The 23935-nt window shown below is 37.2% G+C and overlaps 2 protein-coding genes and 1 long non-coding RNA gene across 16 annotated transcripts in view; 2 read left to right on the forward strand and 1 right to left on the reverse strand.

The window, feature by feature from the left end:
* The window catches only part of LOC105562159, a 27691-nt gene extending 27285 nt beyond the window's left edge, over positions 1–406 (forward strand). Inside the window, exon 3 of the long non-coding RNA XR_001008953.1 lies at positions 272–406. This is a non-coding gene — a long non-coding RNA (uncharacterized LOC105562159). The remainder of the gene's footprint in view (positions 1–271) is intronic.
* Positions 407–1224: 818 nt separating this feature from the next.
* LOC105562163 (centrosomal protein of 120 kDa-like) lies at positions 1225–6242 on the forward strand. 5 transcript variants are annotated; one of them, XM_012012760.1, is made up of 13 exons: positions 1227–1346; positions 1445–1641; positions 1763–1843; positions 2160–2307; positions 2400–2655; positions 2795–3472; positions 3580–3884; positions 3971–4208; positions 4275–4395; positions 4507–4610; positions 4697–4978; positions 5106–5434; positions 5774–6242. In XM_012012760.1, the coding sequence occupies exons 2-13, from the start codon at positions 1605–1607 to the stop codon at positions 6105–6107; spliced, it is 2913 nt and encodes a 970-aa protein (XP_011868150.1). In that variant the 5' UTR covers positions 1227–1346; positions 1445–1604; the 3' UTR covers positions 6108–6242. The 5 variants fall into 5 exon arrangements, with proteins under 5 accessions (XP_011868152.1, XP_011868150.1, XP_011868151.1 ...); XM_012012761.1 differs by having other exon boundaries at positions 1445–1607; XM_012012762.1 differs by lacking the exon at positions 5774–6242 and having other exon boundaries at positions 1225–1346; positions 1445–1843; positions 5106–5193; positions 5268–5415.
* On the reverse strand, positions 6085–23606 carry LOC105562161 (uncharacterized family 31 glucosidase KIAA1161). 10 transcript variants are annotated; one of them, XM_012012749.1, is made up of 7 exons: positions 23062–23223; positions 22740–22880; positions 21655–22512; positions 21009–21532; positions 16533–16572; positions 6597–6713; positions 6085–6447 (listed from the first exon to the last, which is right to left on the reverse strand). In XM_012012749.1, exons 1-7 carry the CDS (start codon positions 23129–23131, stop codon positions 6248–6250), a joined length of 1950 nt encoding a protein of 649 aa, XP_011868139.1. In that variant the 5' UTR covers positions 23132–23223; the 3' UTR covers positions 6085–6247. The 10 variants fall into 10 exon arrangements, with proteins under 10 accessions (XP_011868139.1, XP_011868140.1, XP_011868148.1 ...); XM_012012750.1 differs by lacking the exons at positions 16533–16572; positions 21009–21532; positions 21655–22512; positions 22740–22880; positions 23062–23223 and adding exons at positions 6875–7398; positions 7529–8392; positions 8824–8952; positions 9133–9233 and having other exon boundaries at positions 6090–6447; positions 6597–6753; XM_012012751.1 differs by lacking the exons at positions 6085–6447; positions 6597–6713; positions 16533–16572; ... (2 more) ...; positions 22740–22880; positions 23062–23223 and adding exons at positions 11290–11778; positions 11928–12084; positions 12198–12721; ... (1 more) ...; positions 14142–14270; positions 14451–14585.
* Between the last annotated feature and the right edge of the window lie 329 nt (positions 23607–23935).

The raw sequence follows: 23935 nt of genomic DNA on the forward strand, positions 1-23935 counted from the left end.
GAATTTTTACGTTTCGGAACTTATAATTCTTACGCGCCAACTTAAAGTCGCGCTGCAGCGTCGTCACGAATGACACTCTATCGACTTAAAAACTACAAGGCGTCGTCAGAATAAATGCGTGGACATAGGATATCGCGTTTAAACTCGGAATTTTTACGTTTCGGGACTTAGAATTTTTACGCGCCTTCTTAAAGTCGCGCTGCAGCGTCGTCACGAATGACACTCTATCGACTTAAAAACTACAAGGCGTCGTCAGAATGAATGCGTGGACATAGGATATCGCGTTTAAACTCGGAATTTTTACGTTTCGGAACTTATAATTCTTACGCGCCTACTGAAAGTCGCGCTGCAGCGTCGTCACGAATGACACTCTATCGAAGTAAAACTTACGAGATATTGATAAATTTCGTGCCGGGGCATAGGAAATCACGTTTAAACTACGAATTTTTAATTTTCGGGGCTTGCGATTTTTACCCGCCAACTTAAAGTCGCGCTGCATCGTCGTCAATAATGACACTCTATCGAATTAAAACTTACGAGATATCGATAGATTTCGTGCCGGGGCATAGGATATCGCGTTAGAAATAAAAAATTTGTAATTGGCGGAACTCGCGATGTTTTCGCGTCAACTTTAAAGTGGATGGATCGTCGTCCGTAATGACTCTAGCGAATCAAGAATTGCGAGACATCGGTAGATTTCGTGCTTGGGAATAGGCAATTGTGTCCGAACTGCAATATTTTTAATTTTCAGGACTTGCGATCTTTTTACGCCATCAATTTATAAAAGTGTAAAAACTTAATTTTATCGCAAACAAAAGAGGACCGCCGAGAAGAATTTGGCGGGGGCGGCGGAGGGCCTTTTTAGATTAACTTTTCTATTGTATGAAATTTTAAGTTGGTCTAAAATAATCTTTTATGCGATAGATTTTCGTTTGCGCATTTACAGTACGATTTTTGTTACACATTTATAGGTACAGTGGTACTGGTTTTATCAGATAATTACTGGTTACAGTAGTTAAATCCGAATAGGTGAACCCTCCGATCTTTTTTAAGCGACACTATTTTTTTATATTTTTGAACGCTGATTACGTATATGACAATAAAAATTTGCGATAAGGTCATTTTCAATTTCAAAACTAAAAAACTGAAGAAATATAACTTTAATTTTATAAACCTGTTGATTATTTAGTAATTTTGTACGATATATAATTTATGTATGTACGACTGATTTGTTCTTCGTGTTTTTTTTTCAGATTCTTGCATGGTATCGTCTCCTCCTGACGCTCTCTTTTGGCCGGTCCTTATACGCTGTTCGCGTATAGTGTTTGTTGGTGTCGGTACGACAGGTATCTTTACCTCACAACTGTCAGATTTTAACAATTAATTTATAACTCTCTTAGTAGTGCCGAGCGACAATTTTAACTTGCAAATTCGTTTTTTACAGGAAAAAATACATGATCCTATGAATTTTCATGATAAACGGAGAATGAGAGACTCTCCTTCAGTATTACCTGGAGACTTTATCGACAGTGCTTGAAAATGTGCGTAGCGGAGTAGTTTCAAAAATAAAAGTGGGCGTAAAGCGCTGGAAACTGCTTAGCGAAATGGTAACAAGTAAAACACCGGAGTGGCCGTTCTTAGGTTTCACTCTGTCTGTACGATATTTGTGTTTGTGGATCCGTTACCATGACAGCGTATTTGAATCACGGGGAGCGTAAAAGGGACGTGGCGGTATATTTACCGGATTTGTTATTTTTTACAGAATATTTTACGAAGGTGTCGATCGACATGACGGAGGCGACTACCAAGTCAGACGTGCAAATTATTTTGGGCTTAAAAGAGGGTAAGAGGCTTTCACAAAAATGTCCCCTAACTCCAATATCGCGAGAAACATTAATTGCAAAGACTTTTCTGAAATCTATGTCTTCCTTGAAGAGTCTTTACCAAATACATTTATTCCCTGTAACTGCACTGCAAATTATAACAGTGGAATAGAAAGAAGAAGGCGTTATCATCGGTTTGTGTACTCTACGAATTATATTATTGTCACCATAGATTAAGGAATTGTTACGCAGAACTGAAATCTACAAGAGACAGTCAAATTGTTATTTATCAAATTATTGCGATTAAATGGAACTTTATATGTGTTTATCATGTAGGGAAGGGTTTCGAACAAGTTTTACAACCGACGTTATTGGTTGGGACTTTAAACGGACATTCCTTGGAGACTGACAGAATCGAATCGTGTCCAACTCCGCAATACGCCACCAACTTGGTTTGGGAGACTAATAAAGTGGTGCTGAGAAGGTAAGAATGGCTCTTGTTTCTTTTTGTATAAGTTGCCATGAGACGTGAACAAAATACTGGATATTTCATTTCATCTTGTATTCAATTTATAGAATGCGATCAGAGCAGGCCTCACTAAAATTAGAATGCTTTGCTTTTAAAGAGAACGAAGGTAGAGAGAGAATTGGATATGTTCTGCTCAATATACGTTCTGCGCAAGTATTATCTAAATATGGGGATCTGAGTCCAAAGGCAAGTTGGTACAAATTGCTGGGATTAAGAAGCGATCTTAAAATACAAAAGCCTGAGTTACTTCTTGCGTTAAGAGTCGAGGATCGAAAGGACACAAATCTAGCTCCAGCAGCGGAGGTAAAATATATTTTCACTTTGTATGAATACTTGGTTTAATAATAATCGTGCACCTACAATATTATGAAATGAGAAACCATATATTAAATTGCAATCAGTTTTATTAAGTACATATAAATGCCTCTGTTGTATCACATAGCTAAGAAATTTAATGATAGACAAGGATGTTATCTTGGAAAGTGATAAAATAATTCCTTACTTACATCCTGATGAGCAATTGATTCAATTGGGGCCTGTGGATACCTGTTGCGAATTATTCATATTGAGTATCACGGCCGTGTGCACAGAACATTTGCATCTATTATTACCTGAGTATCTAAACAAGTGTAGCACCGTGCGTTTCTTATATCAAGTTCTGGAAAACGATGTGGAGCTTACACCATTCAAAACAGAGTCTGGAAAATTTCATTTCGTCCCTGAGAAAGTGGTAGTGAGGATACGAAGCTCTTTGAGCGTTTTAAAGCAATACCTACAATTGAAGCCAGATCTGTTAATACATTTAAAACATGAGAGTAATGTAGTAGCCGAGTCGTCAGTTAATCTGCAATCCTTAGTACCCGCGGACAGTCTGCAGGAATTTCTCAGATGCACTGCAAGTGCGAGCACTACCTTGAACGAACAATGTTTTTTAATTAAACAAAACTCGAAACCCATTGAAAATCAACATCAGAAATCTTATCTTGATTTGCAACTTAAATTGCAATATATTGGAAGTGGAACAAATATGTCATTGAACTCGGACGCGGCAGTAAACTCCAATTCCGTATCTAGCATTCGAATAAATTGTTATGAAGAAAGTGTAAATAATATTGACCAGGTAGATAACAAGAACCTGATCGTTTTATAGATAATCTTCCAGCCCGATGATTATAACACAATCGATAACAAAGATAACATGAAATTTAAAATAATGTCTGATTTCAGAGATGTCCGGAGATCGAATCCCACAGAAATCCCAGTGGTGATTTTGGAAAGCCCAGTTTGAAAAATATTCCTGGCGAAGTGAGATGTACAACGGAATGTAAAAATATAAATAAACAATCCGTTGAATGCTTTAAACATCAAATGGATAAAGTTACGTGTTCGCGCTCATGCTGCGATGCAATGTTCTCTGTTAATAAAAATCACGTCAAGGGCGTAGGATCTTATCACTGCTACTGTCTACGCATCTCGCTTGTGGCAGTAACATTGGTATCTGAAACACTGTGCGGACGAGAAATTGAATTTCGGTTTGTTTAATTTTAATGTTTTTTTTTCAATTAAAGGAATGTAATACGGAATGCATCTTTTTTTAAATACAATATAATCTTTTTAGATTTTACCATCCAAGAACTGAAGTCATATCAACAGCATATGCGACGATGCCGGTTTTGTCGAACGAGAAAGTGAAATTGCAAGATATCGTATGCCAATTTCATTTAATATCCGCACCAGACGAAATAAAACAATTACTGCAATCTTTCCCACTGAAAATCAGTATATACGACACAAACAGAGATGATGAGTTATCATTGTTAGTGCTTGATGTGAAACCGTTATTTCATCAAGAAAAGGTAATTCTAATATTTATAGAAACTATCTTTTAGAATATTAGAAATTAAAATAAGAACTTTTTTCAGTCCGAATGTCAGTATAAATTATCTCTGCTCGATACAGATCGAAATAAAATTGCCGATATTGATATTATACTCAAATTAGAGGATCGTGGACCGCATTGTATATTAAAGAAAGAAACCATCGGTAGGCACATAGTTTCTATTACAATTTTTTATTGCAATTCTTTCGTTTTCTATTATTTTATCTTTTAACGATATTCTTTGGTTCTGTATTTATTGAAATGGTATATTTAAGATAAAAACCTTGGCCCACCGATACTGGACGATAGTTTAGCATATAAAATAGTGGACGAGCTTGAAACTTGGAAAGAACGTCAAAAGGAGATGTTTAAGGACGTGGTAAAATAATGACAATGATTTCTATAACATTTAATAAAAGTTAAATTTAACGAAATATTATAATACTTACATGGGATATTATATAGCTTAAAAAAAAAGAAGATCGACATTTGAACATGCTGAGCGAGGAATGGCGAATGCAGAAGGAAAATCTGGAGTTAAAACTTGCATACAGTGTCGAACAGTGTAAGACATTAGCCAACAGTTTAAACAGCGCTACTGAAGATCTGAGAAAACGACGACTAAAGAGCCTGGAAAACGAGACAAGATTGATAAAAGCGAACGAGGATTTGCAATGCAGATATAAAAATAAGTTGCAAGAGTTACAAGATACCCTGCATGCGACACGAAACGATCTTACAACGAAGGTTTGTAAAGTATGCTCAAGTTGCATTACATTTTTAATTCTGCATCTCTCACTTATCACAAGCTTAAAAGTTGTTAAATATTGTTATTTCATGTACATACCTACGTGTCACACTGTGTTCCATGCAGGTCGCCAAACTTGAAGAGAAGAAAGTTGCTTTAGAGGCGCAAGTGGAAATACTGTCGTACGAAAATGAGAATCTGAAATCGTCGATAAGTAAACAGATGGATGAACTGAAAATATATCAGAAGGGATCTTTAACTCAGGATCAAACAGCGTCCTTGTTGCAGGAGGTGAAAATTCTCGAGGAAAAATTGGACAATGCGCAGAAGGGAAAGGAATTTTTTAGAGAGCAATGGGGCAAAGCGGTTCGCGAATTACATAGAATGAAAGTGGATTATCAAGAAACTATGCAAGTTCAAATCAAGAACAGTAGGGAGGAACTGATGAGTGCAGAGTATGTTATAACACTAATTTTGTACAAGGACAACCACCTCAGTCAAATCACCAATAACAAAATTTTAGATATAAACTGGTAGCTGAATTAAAACACAATAATAGAGTATACCCATTCTTTTTGACGTACAAATTAAATATCACATTTCTTAAAATGTTGGTGATAATCATTGGTTTTTCGCGCTTATACTTGAGATTTTTAGGAATCCAACAGTACGACGGCGTCACGATTGAAATACTCCTTACGATTTAATATGATTTGACAGAGGTGAAATATCCTGTACTAGCGTTAGATATTGTACAATTTCAGATTTTAAATTTTCACTGTTCTCGCATGCAGCCTCGCGGAAATATTATCTGCAGATAGGAAAGCTTTGAACAACGATCAAATGTTGTTAAACGAACTGCAGAAGGAGATCGATGTAATCAAGCCGAAGCAATCCTTCGCTCCCAAAGAAGCTTACAATCAAATATTCACAACAGCTGAAGACGTTTGTTACAACGTTCCGTGTAAAAGTAATAAAACTGTTTATGATAAATCAAAGGAATATAGCGAGCGGTTGCAGGCTCTGAGGGGGGAACACGAGTCCCTTTTAAAGACCGGAAATTATACAGACGATGATGTAGTGATAAAAAAACTTGACGCAGAGATTCGATTACTGATGAGCAGGTAGCGATTTTATTCCTGCTTAACTTCCTGTGATTAATTTTAATATATATAGAGAAGGCATACATTTTGGAATAAAAATCTACTACATGTTACACAGTAATTTATATACATTTGTACAAATAAATATTTTATATTGTAATCTTCTTAATCCTTTGGTGTTTCATCTACTTTCATAAAATATGGAAGTTCTCCTAAGGGAGCCTGATAATTCCTCACCCAGACTGGTCCATCATAGTACTCATCATAGCTAGTCTTCCATCTTCCTTTAGGTAGATAGATATCACGACTATCAGCACCCTCTTTGATCACTGGAGCGACTAGTATAGACTCTCCGAGGAGATATTCTGTAATCCAATTAAGCAGCAACATTTAATTATGTGTTGTTTACAGATCATTTCGCGTGGTGATTTCGATTTGTCAAGAACATCTGTTTATTAATAGAAACAGTTGTTTGACAAATTCGGAATAAAGTACATTTATTCTATCATTTTACCGTCATTAATCTTGTGAGCTTCACTGTTAGTCGGATCAATCCACCAAATAGGTGGATTTACGGGAGTGCCGTTTTCGATAGCCTGCTTCATGGCATTTACAATAATTTTCTGGTGATCGGCATGCATGTCGGTATACATTCTGCAGATCTCAATTGTCTAGTGCAAAATGCAGATAAATAATTTTTTCGCAATAATGTTTTGATCTAAGTAAGGAACTAATCTGTTATACAGCAATCCATGCATCTCACAATTAGATATGATTTTCCAGGTTACTCACTTCATCATCATAGTCCCATGGCACGAAAGAGTATTGCAACGCTGGCATAAAAACACTGGCCTGCAGCCATTTAATGAATAACTCTTTGGATGGACGCTCCGTTTCGTTGAGCGAACCGTCCAGATAGCCGTTGCCACCAATCATGTCTGGCAGCACGTGGACGTATCCGTTGAGATTCATCTGCAACAGTGTCGTGATCAGCGTGGGCAGACCGTTGTTCATCGACCACCTGGTGTCTTTGTCGATCATGCGAACGAATATCGGTAACTTCTGGGTACGCCATCCCGTCCGAACTTCGATGCTATCGCCAAATTGGGTGGCGAGTTGGCTGGTGTACTCATGTGTGAATATACCTGGCTGTACATCGGGCAAGGCGGTCAGCGTCGGCACCTGGGGTAACCAGGATACCTCACCGGCATCGAACTTGAAGCTGTGGATGCCGAGTTTCTGAAGACTCTTAATTCGCGTTATCCACCATTTCGCCGCCGCCGGATTTGTGAAGTCAATCGTAGCCGCATCTTTACCTGAAGAAGGTACAATTAAATAGTAAAATTGAAAATTTGAATAATCTACGAGGAGAATTTAGGTTTGCAAACAAACGTCGCTTTTGTTCTTCTTCTTAAATTTCTGAAACACTTTCAACTCAATTCTTACCTCGCCACCACGACATTTGAACGTCTCCCTTTTCGTTTTTGACAAAGTAAGACTTGTTCAGCGCCTCAGAATACGCTGGGTCGCAGTCTCGGTTGATGAACGGATGTATCCACAGGGTGACACGGAAGTCTTTCTCCTTCAGCCGTTGCACGAAAGCTTTAACATCGGGAAACTTGACGGGATCGAACTTGGCAGATCCGTAGCAAGTCTCCCAGTTGTCGTCAATTTCAATCTGACCAGTGGCAAATTGATTTTTGATAATCTCTTCCGCATAAGCCTCCACCACTTTCTCGGAGACGCTTGCCTTGTATCTAGCCCAGGTGGACCATATAGGTTGCTGAATCATCTGTTTATCGGGGTGGCCTTCCGGCTTACCCAGATAGTTTTCCACCGCATGCAGATGAGCAGTTTTCGAATCCGGGAAGACACCTAATGTGTAGATAAGCTGGATGCTATCGCGATGATGATAAGGCGCCTGGTTCTTGGCGATCAGGCACAGGTGCTTATCCCGATAATTGTTTTGATCTAGGAATAGCGGACTTGTCTCGTTCACGTAGATGTAAACCCCTTTACTGGACAACCAATAACGCTCGGCTATTGCCATGTTTGTAGGATGCGTCGGCAGGTACGGCTCCTCCTCGTAGCGCATATTCTGTACGGGCCAGTACTGATAGCGATACTGGGGCCCACCGAACCATTGTGTATCGTCAGCAAGTTGGAAACAATCTCGAATTTCACCATCGGGATCGGTGAGCGTACGAGTGACAATGACGATGTTTTTCTCTTCATCATATTTGAGGTTGGTTATAGCTGCACTTGCTGTTGGACTCTTCGAGAAGAGGAAATTGGTCATGCTCATTACGTCTGAAACAAATATAGTATTCATCCATATTGTTTCTTCATCGGAATCTATCACGAGGCACGGTAGTGTCTCGCGTCAAGTATAAGCGTAGCTAGAACCGCGAGCGCGTGGCCGACCGTAAAAATTAAACAGGAGGTATTAATTAGCAAGAAAAAACATTAAACTCTAGTTTTTCCAACCTCTTGGTAAGCTAACTAACAGTTAAATTGTATGTATCTTTGTTTAATTTGAAGGAAAAACAAAAACATATATGATTTAACTATTAGCTAACTCACCAAGAGGTTGGAACATCCAGCTCTAAAACTTGCGAAATTAATTAAAGTAATGACTCGGGAAACGAACACCTTTATGTTAAGAAATTAATAGAGATTATAAAAAAATTTATTTAACAAAATAACATAAATAACATAAAACGTTAGGTATTATGACTCACCATTCTTAAGTATAAGAGTGGTGAAAGCAGTATTATCGCCTGTGTCCATCTCAAGTTCAGCATTCTTTAACTGCACTTTAATTCCTCCAGCAACAGTGAGGAATAACAGTATTATCGAAGAGCGCATCGCTAAAACAGACATAATTATACTTAGTTTCTTAGATAATACAAGTCTTAAAGGAACGTCGCAGAAGAGGATACTTTAGAAGAGCTACTGAGACTGTGCATATGTACACTTGTATGTCTCTCAGATAGTTTGTATATATTTTCATATTATTTGATTTTGATTCAAGTGAACTGTTCACTTACCGCTCCGTTCCAATAGATACATTTTGTTTGTCATACCATCTCTGACGACTAAATAAACTTATTTAGTCTGCTTATATATATTCGGAAGAGAGGTGCATTCTGCTGATAATGATTTTTACATCAGCAGGAAGAATATCAATCACGTTCGGTCAATCTATAAAATCGGATATCAAATCATATACCTAGTTCTACATTGTACGTCAATACTAGGAATATTACATAACTGTACGATACAGAGTTTTAATCACTGATATCTCTGCAAAACTTTCCACATATTGTGTATTTAGTTTTTCAGATATAATATTTATATATATTCGTACTGTCTGATAAAACGCGAAATAAATGTATGTTTATGTTTTTGTATGTCTTAATCTACGTATTTTCAGAAATTATCCACGATAATTTTTATAATATTTTTGCACATACTTATTTTAATAGTTATTGGTTTTAAATGCTTACATATATATATAATATTAGAATGTTTTGGTGTATTTTAATAATTTGCTGCGTTGCATCTACAAGTTGATTATAATTCGGTCGGACATAATTTTCAAGCATTACTCGTACTTATCTATTTAATTTTTTTTCATTCTGTTACATTCTATTCTAGAGGAGCGTAACGTAACAAAATATCGAGAGTACTTTAAAAAATACATCATCTAAATTCGTATTGAAAAAAAGTGAAAATCGACACATAATCTCAATTGTTTTTGCGTTTTTGTTTAACAAGAAATTGAAAAAAATATATAATACTATATCTGTGACAAGTTGTAAGATAATAGTGGAAATAGTTCAAATAAGAAAAGTAAATATATCGTACGATTGCGGTGGCAACTGTAATTATATTGATGTATTTAATGTACGATAAGTTTCGTTCTATCAACAACATTATCAATCATGAATATCAGATATTTTTTGCAAGCAGCAAAAAATTTTTATCTATTATCTATCATTTATTACTTACATTTATTACAGAAATACGTCCTCAATAGGTTTCAAATAATACTATAACTGTTAAACATAGAGAGGACAAGTTCGCTCATAAGGAATCAGAAGAAATTACAGTAATATTAATTTTCGCTTTTATAATTCAATCAAGATAATATGTTATTTTATTTTGATATTTTATGCAACATTTATTAATTTACTATTCATTATTTTAATTTAATATTTAAAGAATACAATACATTTTAAAATATATGACAATATTAAAGATACGAGGTACATTCTTATTTCGCTCGACACGTGGCAAAATTTGATTTTGAATTAGAGAACGAAGCAATTAGAAATACATCCGCTCTAAATTATTGATAAATAAGTGGATAAATTACTGTCTTAAAAAGAATCTTTAACTCATAATTAAACAGCGTCCTTGTTGCAAAAAGTGAAAATTTTCGAAACAAAATCAGATAATGTTCGAAAGGAGAGGAAATTTTGTAGAGAGCAATATTGGATCAAAGTGCTTCGTGAATTGCAAAGATTGAAAGGATAATCAACAAGCTATGTAAGTTCAAAGCGAGAACGGTAGAGAGAAACTGATGAGCGGAGTATGTTATAACTGTACTATTTTAATTAATTTTATATTTGCAAGGAATCTTACTTCAATCAAGGCACTAATGAGACAACATTTTAAATAAATTATTATAAAATAAGAATACTAGAACATCTTTATTTTTGCGATATACTGTATGTTAAAATTTTGTTAAATGTTGATGATATAAAATCATTTTCCACATTTATACTTTACATTTTTACAGAATTGAACAGTATAACATCACACTCGAAATACGAGTCGAGAAAATGAACATTCTATACTGACATTAGATATTGCACAATTCCATATGACTTAAATTTTTACATTATTCGTGTGTGTTCTCGCGGAAACATTGTGCGTAGATAAAAAAAGCTTTGAACAAAGTTTGCTCAATAAGCTAAAAAGGAAATAGATGTGATCAAGTTTGAACAATCCTTTGTTCCAAAGAAAAGCTGCACTTAAATATTTACGATAGTCGACAACGGCTGTGATAAAACCGTTTATAACAAATCAAAGGAATATAATGAACGGTTGCAGGTGCTGCAGAACAACTGTAAGTCCCTTTTAACTGGACTGGAAATTACATGCTGGATGACGTAATGTTAAAAAACTTAACACAGATATTAGAACCTTATCAGTAAGCAGGTAACGAATTTATTTTCTGCTTAGTTTTCTTTGATTAATTTTCATACATGAAGGGCAAGTATTTTCAAAATATAATTCTATGGCATAATGATTGATAATTTATATACATTTGTACAAACACTTAATAATCCTATCGTGCTTCTTTTACATTCTTAAAATACGGAAGTACATCCAAGGGAGCAGGATAGTCTATCAGCCAAATCGGTCCTTCATAAGTTGTCAAGTTTTTCACATTTGTACAAATAAATATTTTATATTGTAATCTTCTTAATCCTTTGATGTTTATTCTACTTTCAGAAAATATGGAAGTTCTTCTAAGGGAGCCGGATAATTCCTCACCCAGGCTGGTCCATCATAGTACTTATCATACATATTCTTCCATTTTCCTGTAGGTAGATAGATATTGCGACTAGTGGCACCTTCTTCGATCACTGGAGCGACTAGTATAGACTCTCCGAGGAGATATTCTGTAATCCAATTAGGCAGCAACATTTAATTATGTGTTGTTTACAGATTATTTCGTGTAGTGATTTCGAATTGTCACGAACATCTATTAATAGAAACAGTTGTTTGACAAAATCGGAATAAAGTTTGTACATTTATTCTATCATTTTACCGTCATTAATCTTGTGAGCTTCACTGTTAGTCGGATCAATCCACCAAATAGGTGGATTTACGGGAGTGCCGTTTTCGATAGCCTGCGTCATGGCTTTTACAATAATTACCTTGTGATCGGCGTGCATTTTGGTATACATTCTGCAGATCTCAATTGCCTAGTGCAAAATGCAGATAAATAATTTTGTCGCAATGATGTTTTGATCTAAGTAAGGAACTAATCTATTATACAGCAATCTCACAATTAGATATGATTTTCCAGGTTACTCACTTCATCATCATAGTCCCATGGCACGAAAGAGTATTGCAACGCTGGCATAAAAACACTGGCCTGCAGCCATCTAATGAATAACTCTCTGGATGGACGCTCCGTTCCGTTGAGCGAACCGTCCAGATAGCCGTTGCCACCAATCATGTCCGGCAGCACGTAGACGTATCCGTTGAGATTCATCTGCAACAACGTTGTGATCAGCGTGGGCAGACCCTTGTCCCACGTCCACTTGGTGTCCTTGTCGGACATACCAACGAATATCGGTAAACCCTGGCTGCGCCAACCCACTCGCACTTCGGTGCTGTCGCCAAAGTTGGTGGCGAGTATGCGAGTGTATTCCTGCGTGAATATACCTGGCTGCAACTTGAACGAACTGTACAACAGCGGTATCTGTGGTAACCAAGACACCTCACCGGCAACTAACTTGAAGCCGTCAATGCCGAGAGCCCGAAGACGCTTCAATCGCGTCAGCCACCATGTTACCGCATACGGATTTGTAAAATCAATCGTAGCTGCCTCCGAACCTGAAGAAGATACAAGTATGGCATAAAAATTCGAATAATTTACGAGAACGTTTGCAAATAAACATCGTTTGGGTTTCTTCTTTTATTTCTGGAACAATACTTTTAACTCAATTCTTACCTCGCCACCACGACATTTGAACGTCTCCCTCCAGGTTTTTGACAAAGTAAGACTTGTACCGCGCCTCAGAATACGCTGGTTCGCAGTCTCGGTTGATGAACGGATGTACCCACAGAGTGACATGGAAGTCTTTCTCCTTCAATCGTTGCACAAAAGCGCTAATATCGGGGAACTTGACGGGATCGAACTTGGCAGATCCGTAGCAAGTCTCCCAGTTGTCGTCAATTTCAATCTGACCAGTGGCAAATTGATTTTTGATAATCTCTTCCGCATAAGCCTCCACCACTTTCTCGGAGACGCTTGTCTTGTATCTAGCCCAGGTGGACCATGTGGGATGCTGGATCATCCGAAAATTTGGGTAATCTTGTGGCTTACCCAGATAGTTTTTCACCGCGTGCTGATGAGCAGTTTTCGAATCCGTGAAGACACCTAATGTGTAGATAAGCTGGATGTTATTGCGATGATGATAAGGCGCCCGGTTCTTGGCGATCAGGCACAGGTACTTATCCCGATAATTGTTCTGATCGAGGAACAGCGGACTTTCCTCGTCCACATAGATGTAAATTCCTTTACTGGACAACCAATAACGCTCGGCTATTGCCATGTTTTCAGGATGCGTCGGTAGATACGGCTCCTCCACGTAGTACATATGCTGCACAGGCCAGCGCTGATGGTGATGCTGGGGTCCACCGAACCATTGTGTATCGTCAGCAAGTTGGAAACAATCTCGAATTTCACCATCGGGATCGGTGAGCATACGAGTGACAATGACGATGTTTTTCTCTTCATCATATTTGAGGTTGGTTGCAGCTGCACTTGCTGTTGGACTCTTCGAGAAGAGGAAATTGGTCATGTTCATTGCGTCTGAAACAAATATAGTATTCATCCATATTGCTTCTTCATCGGAATCTATTACAAGACACGGTAGTGTCTCGCGTCAAGTATAAGCTAGCTATGTAGCTAGAACCGCGCGTGCGTGGCCGATCGTAAAAATTAAACAGAAGGTATTATTTAGCAAGAAAAAACATTAAACTCCAATTTTCCCAACCTCTTGATAAGCTAACTAATAGTTAAATTGTATGTATCTTTATTTAATTTGAAGAAAAAACAAAAACGTATATGATTTGACTGTTAGCTAACTCACCAAGAGGTTGGGACATCCAGCTCTAACACTTGCGAAATTAATTAAAGTAATGACTCGGGAAACGGACACCTTTATGTTAAGAAATTAATAGAGATTATAAAAAAATTTATTTAACAAAATAACATAAATAACATAAAACGTTAGGTATTATGACTCACCATTCTTAAGTATAAGAGTGGTGAAAGCAATATTATCGCCTGTTTCCATCTCGAGATCACCATTTTTTAACTGCACTTTAATTCCTCCAGCAACAGTGAGGAATAACAGTATTATCGAAGAGCGCATCGCTAAAACAGACATAATTATACTTAGTTTCTTAGATAATACAAGTCTTAAAGAAACGTCGCAGAAGAGGATACTTTAGAAGAGATACTGAGACTGTGCATATGTACACGTGTATGTCTCTCAGATAGTTTGTATATATTTTCATATTATTTGATTTTGATTCAAGTGAACTGTTCATTTACCGCTCCGTTCCAATAGATACATTTTGTTTGTCATACCATCTCTGACGACTAAATAAGCGGCGCCGTTTATTTAGTCTGCTTATATATATATTCAGAAGAGAGGTGCATTCTGCTGATAATGATTTTTACATCAGCAGGAAGAATATCAATCACGTTCGGTCAATCTATAAAATCGGATATCAAATCATATACCTAGTTCTACATTGTACGTCACTACTAGGAATATTACGAGACTGTAAGATACAGAGTTTTAATCAGCGATATCTCTGTAAAACTTTCCACATGTGGGTATAGTTTTTCAGATATAATATTTATATCTATTCGTACTGTCTGATAAAACGCGAAATAAATGTATGTTTATGTTTTTGTATGTCTTAATCAACATATTTTCAGAAATTATGCACGATACATTTATATAATACTTTGTACATACTTATTTTAATAGGTTTGGTTTTAAATGCTTACATATATAGAGGATGTTAAAAAACAATTCAATATTTATATGGTAGATAGGACACACCATACTGAGTAAAAAAACCTAAATAAACATAAGTCGAAAACTCAACCGTTTCTGAGATATAAACATTTTTGCATGTTAGAATCATATGATTGACTTACTGGCTTCTATGTCGCATGCGACGTGAGAAGATGATCTGTCTAAATTATTATCTCGATATTTACAGAAGGTGTTCCATATGTATGTCCTTTTTCTATTTCCATACACGTTTGGCATCTTCTTCTTACAGAGTCGCGAACTCTCTCGAAAATTCCAGGTCTCTGTCGAAATATTTGACAAGCAGGCTGGATTCGGTCACGTAATTCTTGTATAAGTCATGTATAAGCGAAGAATACACTATGCTTTTCAAATATTCCCATAAAAAGATCAATGGATTAAAGTCAAGGGTTCGAGGGAAAACATCTCACGCGACATGTAGAACCCTGTAATGTTTATATTTCAGAAACGGTTGAGTTTTCAACCTATATTTATCTTTTTTTTACTCAGTATGGCGTATCCTATCTACCATATAAATATTGAATGCTTTTTTGGTATACCTTGTATATAAAAAATTAGAATTTTTTGGTGTATTGTAATAATTTGTTGCGTTGCATCTACAAGTTGATTATAATTCTGTCGGACTTAATTTTCAAGCGTGTACTTAAATTTTTATTTTTTTCGTATGCGTTCTCGCGGAAACATTGTGCGCAGATCGAAAACCTTTGAACAACGATCAAAGTTTGCTCAACAAGCTACAAAAGGAAATATATGTGATTAAGTTTGAACAATCCTTTGTTTCAAAGGAAAGCTGTACTTAAATATTGACGATAGTCGATAATGAGACTGTAATAAAACCGTTTACAACAAATCAACGGAATATAATAAACGGTTGCAGGTGCTGAAGAACAACTGTAAGCCTCTTTTAACTGGACTGGAAATGGTAGCTGGCGTAATGTTAAAAACTTAACATAAAGATTAGAACCGTATCAGTAAGCAGATAACGAATTTATTTCCTGCTTTCTTTGATTAATTTTCATACATGAAAAGAAAGCATTTTCAGAATAAAAAGTTATGGCATAATGATCGATAATTTATATACATTTGTACAAACACTTAATAATCCTTTCGTGCTTCTTCTACTTTCTTAAAATATGGAAGTACATCCAGGGGAGCAGGATAGTCTATTAGCCACATCGGTCCTTCATAAGTCGTCTCGTTTTTCACATTGTACCATCTTCCTGCCGGTAGATAGATATTGCGACTAGTGGCACCTTCTTCGATCACCGGAGCAACAAGTATAGACTCTCCAAGGAGATACTCTGTAATACGATAAATCAGCGACTAGTTATGTATTATTTACAGATCATCTCGCGTGTTTATCGCGATTTATCAAGAACAACAATTTATGAATAAAAATAATGGTTCAGATATTTGGCAAATCTGGAATACATGCATTTTTACAGTCTTACCGTCATTGATTTTGTGAGCTTCACTGTTGGTCGGATCAACCCACCAAATAGGCGGATTTACGGGAGTGCCATTTTCGATAGCATGCTGCATGGCGTTTAGAATTTCATCCGTGTAATTGGCGTGCAACTCAGTATACTTTCTGCAGATGTCAATGGTCTAGTAAAATGCAGATAAATGTTATTTTTTCGCAATGATGTTTTGATCTAATTGTAAGTAAGGAACTAATCTATTATACAGAAATCCATGCATCTCACAATTAGATATGATTTTCCAGATTACTCACTTCATCATTATAGTCCCATGGCACGAAAGAGTATTGCAACGCTGGCATAAAAACACTAGCCTGCAGCCATCTAATGAATAACTCTCTGGATGGACTTTCCGTTCCGTTGAGCAAATCTTCCAGATAGCCATTGCCACCGATCATGTCCGGCAGCACGTAGACATATCCGTTGAGATTCATCTGCAACAGCGTTGTGATCAGCGTGGGCAGACCGTTGTCCCACGTCCACTTGGTGTCCTTGTCGGACATACCAACGAATATCGGTAAACCCTGGCTGCGCCAACCCACTCGCACTTCGGTGCTGTCGCCAAAGTTGGTGGCGAGTATGCGAGTGTATTCCTGCGTGAATATACTTGGCTGCAACTTTAACGAGCTATACAATAGCGGTATCTGTGGTAACCAAGACACCTCACCGGCAACGAACTTGAAGCTGTCGATGCCGAGGTCCTGAAGACGCTTCAATCGCGTCAGCCACCATGTTACCGCATACGGATTTGTAAAATCAATCGTAGCTGCCTCCGAACCTGAAGAAGATACAAGTAAACGGCATGAAAATTTGAATAGCTTACGCGAACGTTTGCAAATAAACATCGTTTGGGTTTCTTCTTTTATTTCTGGAACAATACTTTTAACTCAATTCTTACTTTGCCACCACAACGTCTCAACTTGTCCCTCGTGGTTTTTGACAAAGTAAGACTTGCTCAGCGCCTCAGAATACGCTGGGTCGCAGCCTCGGTTGATGAACGGATGTATCCACAGAGTGACACGGAAACCTTTTATGTGCAGTCGTTGCACGAAAGCGCTAACATCGGGGAACTTGACGGGATCGAACTTGGCGGATCCGTAACAAGTCTCCCAGTTATCGTCAATCTCAATCCGACTGTTGTTAAATTTATGGGCGATGATCTCGTCCGCGTAAGTCTCCACGACTGTCTCGTTGACATTGATCTTGTATCGAGCCCAGGTGGACCATATGGGATGCTGGATCATCAGTAAATTTGGGTAACCTTGTGGCTTACCCAGATAGTTTTTCACCGCGTGCTGATGAGCAGTTTTCGAATCCGGGAAGACACCTAATGTGTAGTTAAGCTGAATGCTATTGCGGTGATGATAAGGCGCCTGGTTCTTGGCGATCAGGCACAGGTGCTTATCCCGATAATTGTTTTGATCTAGGAATAGCGGACTTTCCTCGTCCACATAGATGTACATTCCTTTACTGGACAACCAATAACGCTCGGCTATTGCCATGCTTTCAGGATGCGTCGGTAGATACGGCTCCTCCACGTAGTACATATGCTGCACGGGCCAGCGCTGATGGTGATGCTGGGGTCCACCGAACCATTGCGTGTCGTCAGTAAGCTGAAAACAATCGAGAATTTCACCATCGGGATCGGTAAGCGTACGAGTGACAATGACGATGTTTTTCTCGGCATCATAGTTGAAGTCGGATATAGCTGGACTTGCTGTTAGACTCCTTGAGAAAAGGACATTAATCATACTCGTTCCGTCTGAAATATAGCATTCATTTTTACTGCTCCTCCATTAGAATCTATACACATTAAACAGTGGGGACATTAATTAGCAAGAAAAAAACCTATTAAAGCGGAAATGATTGAAGTGATAACTTGGGAAACGGGCGCATGTATGTTGAAAAGTTAATAGACATTAGAGTAAAAAGTTACTCACCGTTTTTCGTAAGATTGAGAACTATGGAATTATAATTATGTTTCATGTCTATATTGATAACGCCATTTTTTATCAACATTTGGACTGCTGTAGCAGCAGTGAGGAATAACAGTATTATCATAGAACGCATCACTGAAACGGACACAATTATTTTCTTATATAATACAAATGTCTTAAAGAAACGTTGCAAAAGCGTTTAGAAAGGATGTTGTGTGTATATATATATATAAGGTGATTGTATGTCTCATAAATATGTCGCTTGTATTTTCGTCTATTATTGAATTTTAATCCAAGAGGAAACAGTTCACTCCTACTGCTTCGTTACAACGCGAATACATTTTACTCGTTATACTATCACTGATGACCAAATAAGGAGTGCCTCATGCCGTCTGCTCACACAACTCGCCCGATAATACAGCTACATTTTGTAGATATTATTATATCATTACGCATATCAAGGACGTATCCAGGTGGAGGCAGGGGGGCAGCTGCCCCCCTCCTAGACTCAATGGGATCCCCGATATATCGCTAAGGTTTATACCTATAATGTAATAATTATGATTGGTTGAAAGCATGGGCGATTCCTTTACAAATAATATAATTAATAGATTTCCCGAGGACCCCAGAAAATTAATTTTTGTATAAATAAAAATATGTTTTCATAAGTACGTAGTTTAATTTATGCTGCATAATTCGCCTACGGGTGAATTCTGTTCTGCCCCTCCTTCCCCTCCTAGATAAAAGTCTGGATACGCTCATGCATATCAATCACTGTCGGTAAATGGATAACTAAAATGGATATGCTCGAAAAAATCATAAATAATGTAATATGCTTAATTCTGCAGTGTACTCGTATATTATTACAAGAAAGGTTATACAACAACATGATATCTAATTGCTAATCACCAATATCTTTGCAGAATTTTTCATATATTATGTAGTTTTTAAATTTCTCGATATCTATTGTCTTATGAACCGCGCAATATATATATACATGTTTTTTTATGTCTTAATCTGTATATACTTACGAATTATTTCAACACGGTTATACAATTTCGTACATATCTTTTAATATTTTTTAGTTATTTAAATGCCTACACACAAACTATTATAATTTCTACTACATTTTGATTATCTGTAGCATTTACAAATTAATAATGTTATTCTCTCGGATATAATTTCCAAATTATTTATGCTTATTTACTCACTATACATTACTCTAACATTAATTCTGTTTGTAGAAGGAATCCTACTGTAATCAAAATATTAATAGCAAAATTTTAGATAAATTGGTAACTGAATTGAAACAAAAATTAAGCTAGATAATAAAATATCTTCATTTTTGTGACATATTTTAGGTTAAACATAAAATGATGATATTAAATTGTTTTCGACACTTATACTTTACATTTTTATATCTTTAGATTTGAACAGTATCACAATTTAAATACTTAAAACGATGTAATTTGAGAAATAGAACTTCCTGTACTTATGTTAGATAATGTGCATACAATAATCCCATATGATTTAATTTTTCACTTTTCTTGCATGCAATCTCGTAGAGATATTGCGTGCAGAAAAGCTTCGAACAATGATCAAACTTTGCTGAACAAGCTGCAGAAAGAAATAGATGTGATTGAATAATTCAAGTTTGAATAATTCTTCGTTTCAAAAGAAAGCTGCAATAAAACCGTTCATAACAAATCAGAAGAATACAATGAGTAGTTGAAATTGCTGAGAGACAACAGTCTCTTTTAACCGGACTGGAAATTACATGCTCGATGACAGAATGATAAAAAAGCCTGACGCAGAAATTCAATCCTTACTAATGAGAGGTAACGAATTTATCTCCCATTTAACTTTCTGTGATTAATTTTCATATATAAAGAGAAAACATACATTTCGCAATAAAAATCTATGACATGTTGCACGACAATTTATGCACATTTGTACAAATAAATGGTTTATACAGCAATCTTTTTAATCCTTTTGTATTTCTTCTACTCTATTAAAATATGGAAGTACACCTAAGGGAGCGGGATAGTCTATCACCCATATTGGTCCATCATGAAATCTATTTGTATACTCATCATACCATATTCCTGCGGGTATATAGATATTGCGTTTATCAGCACCTTCTTCAATTACTGGAGCGACTAGTATAGACTCCCCAAGGAGATACTCTGTAATCCGATTAAGCAGCAACATTTAATTATGTATTATTTACAGATCATCTCGCGTGGTCGTCGCGATTTATCAAGAACATCAATTTATGGATAAAACTAATGGTTCAGATATTTGGCAAATCTGGAATACATGTATTTTTACAATCTTACCGTCATTAATTTCGTGAGCTTCACTGTTGGTCGGATCAACCCACCAAATAGGTGGATTTACGGGGCTGCCGTTTTCGATAGCCTGCTTCATGGCGTTTAGAATTTCGTCCGAGTAATTGGCGTGCAATTCAGTATACTTTCTGCAGATTTCAATGGCCTAGTAAAATGCAGATAAATGTTATTTTTTCGCAATGGCGTTTTGATCTCAGGAGGGAACTGAATTCTTCAATCTAGCATACAGCAATCCATGCATCTCACAATTAGATATGATTTTCCAGGTTACTCACTTCATCATCATAGTCCCATGGCACGAAAGAGTATTGCAACGATGGCATAAAAACACTGGCCTGCAGCCATCTAATGAATAACTCTCTGGATGGACGCTCCGTTCCGTTGAGCGAACCGTCCAGATAGCCGTTGCCGCCGATCATGTCCGGCAGCACGTGGACGTATCCGTTGAGATTCATCTGCAACAGCGTCGTGATCAGCGTGGGCAGGCCGTTGTTCATCGACCATCTGGTGTCCTTATCGATCATGCGAACGAACATCGGTAAATCCTGACTGCGCCATCCCACTCGCACTTCGATGTTGTCGTCAAAGTTAGTAGCGAGTATGCGAGTGTATTCCTGCGTGAATACGCCTGGCTGCACCTCTAGCGGGGCGTTCAGTATCGGCACCTGTGGTAACCAGGACACCTCACCGGCATCGAACTTGAAGCTGTCGATGCCGAGGTCCTGAAGACGCTTCAATCGTTTCAGCCACCATGTCACCGCCGACGGATTTGTGAAATCTATCGTAGCCGCATTCGAACCTGAAGAAGACACAATTAAATGGCATGAAAATTTTAATAATTTATAAAGATATTAGCAAAAAAATTGCCATTATATGCTTCTTCTTAAATTTCGGGATTGCTATTAAATCATCAACTCTTACCCTGCCACCACGACATCTCAACGCGTCCGTCGAGGTTTTTGGCGAAGTAAGAATTGTCCAGCGCTTCAGAGTACGCTGGCTCGCAGCCTCGGTTAATGAACGGATGTATCCACAGGGTGACGCGAAAGCCTTTCTCCTTCAGTCGTTGCACGAGAGCGCTAATGTTGGGAAACTTAACGGGATCGAACTCGGCGGATCCGTAGCAAGTCTCCCAGTTATCATCAATCTCGATCTGACTGTTATTAAAATTATGAGCGACAATCTCATCCGCGTAGGTTTGAACTACTTTCTCGTTGACATTAGCTTTGTATCTAGCCCAGGTGGACCATATGGGATGCTGAATCATCCGTACGTTGGGGTGACCTTTCGGCTTACCCAGGTGGTTTTTCACCGCGTGCTGATGAGCAGTTTTCGGATCCGAGAAGACCCCTAATGTGGAAATGAGCTGGATGGTGTCGCGATGAAGATAGGGCGCTTTGTTCTTGGCGATCATGCACAGATATTTATCCCGATAATTGTTCTGATCGAGGAATAGCGGACTTTTCTCGTCCACATAGATGTAAATCCCTTTACTGGACAACCAATAACGTTCGGCTATTGCCATGTTTGCAGGATGCGTCGGCAGATACGGCTCCTCCTGGTAGTACATATGCTGCACGGGCCAGTACTGGTAGCGATGCTGTGGCCCACCGAACCATTGCGTGTCGTCAGTAAGCTGGAAACAATCGATAAGTTCACCTGCGGGATCGGCGAGCGTACGAGTGATAATGACAGTTTCGTGTTCGGCATCAGTGCTGATGTCAATGGATGAATTCAATTGACTCTTCGTGAAGAGGAGATTAACCATCTTGGTACCGTCTGAAACAAATATAGCATTTGTTCTTCATTAGAATCTGTAAAATGCGGCTAGAATCTATGTTTACAAAAATAGTTGAAAAGACAATTTAGGAAACAATATATATTATACATGTATATAGATAGTAGGAATATATGTGGAGCGCATACGGTTAGAAATTAACGGAAGTGAAAATTTAACAAAATAATAGGAAAAACACAGAAAAAAATTACGTATTATATTCACTCACCATTTTTCGTCAGATTGAGAACGATGAGTTTATTATTATCCTTTATTTCTAGATCGACAATGCCAGTTTTTAAAGGAATTTTTAAAGGAATTTTTCCTGCAGCAACAGTGAAGAGTAGCAGTATTATGAAAGAACGCATCGCTGAAACAGGCGCAATTATATTAATTATGTTTCTTAGATAATACAAATGTCTTCAAGAAATAGCGCAAAAGCCTTTAAAAAGATACTGTGTAGATGTATAGTGCTAATGTGTCTCTCAGATACGTCGTTTGTATTTTCGTCTGTTGTTTGATTTTGATCCAAGAAAACTGTTCACTCTTACCGCTCCGTTCCAATGGTTGCATTTTGCTCGTTATACCATCACTGACGACTAAATAAGCAACACTGCTCATGCCGTCGGTTTATACGTAATCGTCGCATGACAGAGATGTATTCTACTGATATTGTTATATCAGCACAATGAATATCAATCACGTTCGGTAAATAAACGTTCCGCACATCCAATAACTAAAAATAGGATATACCGAAAAAAATCATAAATCATGTAACAAAGCTAGTTCTTACATTGCATATCACTATTACATTACGTAATGGTGTGATATCCAATTTCTAATTATCGATATCCCTGCAAGATTCTCTGTGATTAATATATTAATTATACTTTGGCCAATTATTTTGCCCAAAAAAGTGTGACATAAGTAAAAAATACGTGTGTCTGCATTTTTATAACTTATCAATTTAAAAATGTATTTTTATCCAGAGAACATTAAGAGAAGCATCTATCAAAGCAACGTAAGGAAAAGGATGAAAATTTAACAGACTATACGGTTGTAGCTATGTACGAGCAGATTAAAAATTTAAAATTCTTCTGTATAACTGCTATTTTATACTTGTGTTATTTCTCTTGTACATAGGCGATATTCACGAATCACGGAATATACATATATACGTTTCTTTTATATCTCATTGTTAGTCTATATATTCGTAGGAATTACTTCGATACATTTATATAATTCTCATAAATATTTGTTGTAATAATTTTTAGTTCTAAACTATCTATTACATTTTGATAATTAGCTGCGTTGCACCTAGAAGTTGATGAAACCATGGCATTATCTCAGATATAATTTCCAAGCATTGTTCGGCTTATATATACTTGCTCGACGGAACATTCCGCTGTTATATCACGAAGAATA

This window comes from Vollenhovia emeryi, unplaced genomic scaffold (assembly GCF_000949405.1).
Source record: "Vollenhovia emeryi isolate VEMERY1.0 unplaced genomic scaffold, V.emery_V1.0 DF939193.1, whole genome shotgun sequence".
NCBI classification, from domain to species: domain Eukaryota; kingdom Metazoa; phylum Arthropoda; class Insecta; order Hymenoptera; family Formicidae; genus Vollenhovia; species Vollenhovia emeryi.